Source organism: Pyrus communis, chromosome 16 (assembly GCF_041283825.1).
Source record: "Pyrus communis isolate YQ-2024b chromosome 16, ASM4128382v1, whole genome shotgun sequence".
In the NCBI taxonomy this organism is placed as follows: Eukaryota; Viridiplantae; Streptophyta; class Magnoliopsida; order Rosales; family Rosaceae; genus Pyrus; species Pyrus communis.
This window is the reverse complement of record NC_142580.1, coordinates 16,579,145-16,585,360: the sequence shown is the minus strand read 5'-3', so window position 1 is coordinate 16,585,360 and position 6,216 is coordinate 16,579,145. Positions and strand designations below refer to the sequence as shown.

Sequence of the window (6,216 nt, the reverse complement as noted above, 5' to 3'; positions counted from 1 at the left end):
GGAACTGGAAATCAGACCAATGGCGATGAACTAAACACCAGTTCTATCACATTAATTTTTCTAACATATTACTACAAGAAAAATCATTACAATTGAAATGCAAATGCTATTTTTGTCTCAATCCCACTCTTCCCTTTCCCATTGCACCATGAAGCAAAATGATTTCACTCCTATGAATTATGATTTCATACGTTCAATGCAATCTTTCTTCTCTATCAGGATTTCTACATATAAGCGCTTCCCTTCCCATTAACTAGAAAGAGTTGTCTACAAATGCAGACTACAAACGACGGGCTTCCAATGTCTCCCTATAACATTTAAGTAGCATTTGAAAAGGATATTCATAGAAACACCAACTGAACCACATTTGGTTTGGATTAAAATGCACCCTGTTCAACACCAACAACAAATCTAAAATTTGACCCCAACAGCAAACCCTAAAATTTGAAAATTCTAATTAAAACACAAAATTACATAATCAATTGCATAATTAGAGATAAAACAATAGCTAGATTCAACCAATTGAAAGAAAATTGCAACAAAAATAGGAGGAGGGGAAGAACAGAGGGAGGGCGGAACTTGGGAAGAAGAAGACAAATGAGAAGATGAACTGGGATTCAAACGAAAAAGAAGAAGACGAACCTGGATTCAGATGAGAGAGCAAGCACGCAAGAGGCAGAGAAACCATCTGGAGAGGAAAAGACTACGTCTGGAGAGGAAAAAGAGAGCGACCAAATTGTCCTGTGGTTTTGGAGAGTATAAGGAAGCAGGTATTCACTCTATAAAATAAGTGAGCCCGAATTATTTAATTAATACATCGAACATCGTGTTCTGTATTATTAGTACCATCTGATGCCTTATATGGTGTGCCAAATGACGCCATAAAGTACGAGAAATAAATACGAAATTATACAAAGTCTAAGGAGCTAGGATATGTGGTGCTAGGATCTTCGTTGCTAGGATCTGTGTAGCTAGAACCCCCTCGACTTGATCCCTCGTCTCTCGCACGCCTCATTCGCACCACGTCTCTTTTTTTCAATGTCCAAAAATATTTAGAATTCGGAGACATTCCTACTAGAAGCTTGTTCATAGTATCACAATTTACTTGAGCCATCATTTCTTCTCTAAAAGCTCCATTTCTCGATTAAGTATTTCTCTTTGTCTCTTATTAGCCGCATCATGTCTTTCAGTAGCTGCTAAGATTGCTTGCATAGTCGTAGCTTTTGATATTGATGTGGGTGGAATACATATAAATAAATAAAAATATTGTCACATGATCCGCTAACCTTCTCCCACTACTCAAATTAGTGGAAGCATGAGAAAGAGCATTTTTCCAACAAATAAGCAAGTTGCTGAGTTTTTTCCAACGACCTTGACTACTTCTTGTGTCTTTTCCAAGCCTATCGCAAAACACTGTAGTAATTCTACTCCACAGTTCTCACAACTACATCTCATTACCCATAATTGGGTCATGAGTAATTTGAACCCAGCATTGACACAGTGTAACATCTTCGATGAGCTTCCACGTAGCCATTTTTTTCACAGAAAAGTATATGAAACATTTGGTTGAAAGTGTTGAAAATATTGAAATGTGGTGTAAGGTGGAAGATGATGGTTAGGTATTTATAGGAAAAATTAATAATTTTTTTTTAATTTTTTTGTATTTTTAGTAATTTTTATTAATTTTTATTAAGTTAATTAATCTGGACCATTGGATTTGAAAAAGATTGAAATCTAACAGCCCAGATTTGGACCGTGGCCAACGGTCATAATTCTGACCGTTTCCTTCTTCTTCTTTTTTTAATTGTTTTTTGGACGAAAATCGTGGACCGTTGATTTAGGAATTAGACGGTCTAGAACGCTCCATGTCACTAGCCATTGGTTTTGAATTTCAAATTTTTTTTACCGTTGGACAGAAAACTAGCCCATTGGAAATCTAATGGTCCAAAACGAGCCACATGGCTTTTTCTGCTCCTGTTTATAACGCCTGCAGCAAGCCCCGCCACCTTTTTTCTGTCAGAAACGCTCGCCCAAGCGCTCGTGTTTCTCACACGCCTGACACATAAAAAATCAGTAGTGCCATGTGATGTCATGCTGACGCTAGCATGACGTCACATAGGCTGGGACATTGCTCAGCACGTTTTGGACCGACGTACAAGCTGGCTTGGGCTAGGTGCCAACTTATTTGGATCAATTGGAAGGTTTTTTAGGGAAGCCAGCCTATTTTTTAGGCTTTGTGCCAGCCTACCCCAATGGGGTGAAGTTACTCGACCTGACGCCAACGAAACTCGAAGCCACGTCTGGCACGGGTTTTGAAAATTCTAATTTTTTTTTCTTCATAATAACTAATTCACAATATATGCAAAATAATATTTTCTAAAGGGAATTGTTATTAGCACTCCTAAAATCTCATTTGACACTCCAAACTTTCTACAATTAGAAAGAAAAATACATTTGTGAGGAGTGTAGAAGTGTTCGGTAAAGAATACAAAAACAATATAAGCAAAATCTTAATATGGAACGCATAAAAGTTGGGTTCCTACATCATGGTGAAGGCTTATGCAATGACGACTGAAAAAATATCGACAGTTAAGACCACGTTTTAGAAGAACTTGGATGCGTAATGATAATTGTGAATTAGTATGTAGCACCGTGTTGTGTCCAATTTTCTACAAGGAGAGAAAGGGTGCAGCAAGAGAGAATGGAGAGAAATAAGGCGGATGGAAATTATAGGATATATTCAGTGCCTTTATTATAGTAAACAACGAGGAAAGAGAAACTTGTTCCTCAATAAAATACAAGTCTAATAGAAAAGAATCACTAGAAATGAGTAATCTTAAAATTCACAATAATTCTTGATTAAAATTCGCCCAATGCGAATCTTTGGTCGTTGATAAACACGATGAGGGAATGATACTCATTTTCTTACAAATGAAATTCCTTTTAAGTAAACATGTCATTGATGTAATCCAATAAAATTTCCCCTTTTTTTGTACAAAACAAAACAAAACAAATTTCATTCCTTTTAAGTAAACATGTCATAAATACGTGCTCCATACAATGTACTCAAGCATATGCTATATACGTTTGATTAAAACATAAGCTATATACTCTTCAAATTGTATGTTATAACATCATATCAAATACTCATATTCAATACACCTAAAATTAAATATTTATAACATAACAATAGCTATCAACAATATTATTATGGAAGGGTTTTTTTAGCAAACAAAAATGTTTTTTTTTTTTTTTTTGGTGATAACAACATAATTTCCTTTTATTCAAATAAAAAATATGTATACCAAGTTCTATGAACCACATTGATTTAGACTATATAAAACTTATCACATTAAAGAACATTTTGCAACCCAAGTGTCCTCCCAGTCTCCCACCAAGAAACTCTCCAGCCTCCAGGGGTTTCGAAAATTTTCACTATGGCTTTCTACATTAGAAATGCATTTCTGCTGACGGTGTTGGTGTTGTTCCTAAGTATTACGTGCGAAGCAGGGATTTTGCCGCATAAAAGAAGTATCAATAGCACCAACGATGTGGGCGCAGAGTTGGCGATACACTGTAAATCCAAGAACGATGATCTTGGTGCCCAAGCAATTCCTGATAAAGGCAGCTACGCATTTTCTTTTAGAGCTAATATTTTGGGGACTACACAGTTCTGGTGCAGTTTCGCATGGGGGTCTGAATTTCATTATTTCGACATATACATACATAATAGAGACGATTGGTTGTGTAATTACTGTCCGTGGATTATAAAGCCAACTGGTCCATGCATGTGGAACTACGATACCAATGCGTGGGACATTTGCAGCAAGTGGAACGAGAGAATTAAGTTGAAATTATATTAATATGCTAATAAATTTTAATTAATCACTTTGTCATGATGTGAAATTGAAACTGTTAAGTGTCTTTAATTTGTGATATGCATATGGAATAAATAGGAGCTTGATGAATTGGTTGCTTTTATTTCTGAAATTAACTTTTTTTAGTTTACTAAATTCTTGATTAGATTTTAATGATGTGAAATATTTGTCTAGTGTCATGTGGTTCATACGTAGCATTAGCAAGGACACTGGCAGAGGCGTGCGTGGTAGAGGGGTTGCCGAGCCAAAGCTGCACCCCCGCGCCGCTTTTGAACATTGTTTTGGGTTTAGGAACCACTCCAAGTCCAAGTACTTTAATCGAACAAAATCATCCAAGTGCAAGCCATCGAAAGAAAACCGCAAATTACAAGTAGTCATTTCTTAACGCAATCTTTACTCCCCACTGCCTTGCGGTTATCAATTAATATCCAAACAAATATGTCTGTTTTGCTCCCCACTTCTTAGATTGTGATGATGGGAAGTTGGACAGTTTCCAACTGCTGACCTATAAATTTCTCACCAGTTAGAGTTTCAACACTGTTAGTTGGAGTTGGCTTATTTCTTTTTGTTTCCTGAATTTTTCCTTTCCATTCTTCCTTCAAGTTTTTGTCTCGCACTGTTTTTTTCCTTACCACTTCTTAAATATTTTGATTTGTTAGCTTGATCCGAAAAATTACAATGCCTATGTGATGCGCAAACCGAGTAATTATGAGCTAACAACGTTCTTCTTGTGAATGCAAGCATGCCAACTTGCAATCGAGCTCAGTCGGGCGAGTCGAAGAGATGGCCGTCTTATTAAATGTTATACGCTTAAACGGTAAGTTTAAGAAATACGTAATTAAGAGAATATGATATAAAGAAGTTAGATTCATAAGACCCTTCTCTTTCATACACATATCTTAAACGTTTCAGATCATAGGATTATCAATTGGGCATTGACGACTCGGATAGATTAGTACATGCTATATCTTCTCTCACAAGATAGGGATTGGTCTTGAGTAATTAGTGTGATGACACTAAGACAAATTTGTAGGTGCCCAATAAAGAGTGAGTCCACTAAACATGATCAATAAGGAGTTCTCATACTCATGTCACATGAGAACTCATGGTTGAGATAATGCAAAGTAGTCATTTGACTTGAGACATTGTAGTTGTCTTGTAGTTATGTCCTTAGTCTTTGACAGTGTTAAAGGCATTCCATTTGAGGGTGTCCACGATATCGTTGGGGCTAAGCTACTTAATCATGTGGGCATGTGAATGTACAACAAGGGATCTTTAACCTTCAAATCGTGGAGGGAGAATACTCTAGATATGATTAAGAATCTTTGATCAGAGTATAAATGAGATTTAGGAAGTCATTCCAAAAGACATTCATTGTAATCATATATAGAGAGAAGAATCGCATTGGATAGTAGACATGAATAAACTATCAACCAAACAATGTGATCAAGAGTATTCAAATAGAGAATGATTTGTGGAAGCCCTGAAGATTTATAATCACTAAAACAAGAATTGAAAGTAAATTTCAATTCACAATCGATTAGTAAGAGTTCTAATCGCCCACTGTCTTGCTGAAAGAAACCTAAGGAATCGCACACCATGTAAAGTAATGATTGAAGAATACAACGGAGTTGAGTAAAGAAAATTAAATAGTGAAATTGTTTATGGCTAAGAATAATTAAAAGTTAATTAATAAAAGACGAAACGTTCATATTGGGCCTTAAGTTAGTTTCGGGCTTCATAACCCAAATGGGTTTTGATCCACAAGACCATTAACTTTAAGTTGTATTACAACTAAAACAAAATGGACAATTAATCCACTAAAAAAGGGAAGCCGGCCATGGAGGGTAAGTTGGTTTAATTTCAAGTTTGCCATTCAATTGTTAAGTAGTATAAAAGTGAAGTTATAAGGCTTAACCTGATTAGGGTTTCTTTGAGGAAAGATGAGAGAACATCTATCTCTGCGTCTGTGTAATTATACATCCACAGATTCAATGGCTTTGTAATTATACATCTCTGCGTCTGTGTAATTATACATCTATCTAGGCTTAACCTGATTAGGGTTTCTTGGAAGACTATCCATATGGTAAAAAAAATTAAAATTTAAACCCTTGTGGTGAAAATTATTAGCAAAATTAACCCAAAAAACAAACTTCTGTTAAACTCAAATAAGTATAAGGATAAATATGTCCAACCGCACTCTTTATTTCTGCTAGCCTTTTCTTACTTTCTCTGCGTCTGTGTAATTATACATCCACGGTGCAATGCAAGGCCACGATCAGATCAACACGTGTCTCCTCGCGAGCTGATCGTCGAGGTCTTCCGGCGGCTTGACTCC

General features: G+C 36.1%; 1 protein-coding gene across 1 annotated transcript; it reads left to right on the top strand.

Moving 5' to 3' along the window:
- Positions 1–652: 652 nt before the first annotated feature.
- Positions 653–3,863, top strand: LOC148690055 (S-protein homolog 5-like). Its single transcript, XM_088687168.1, has 2 exons — positions 653–770; positions 3,511–3,863. The coding sequence occupies exons 1-2, from the start codon at positions 653–655 to the stop codon at positions 3,861–3,863; spliced, it is 471 nt and encodes a 156-aa protein (XP_088543294.1).
- Positions 3,864–6,216: the final 2,353 nt, after the last annotated feature.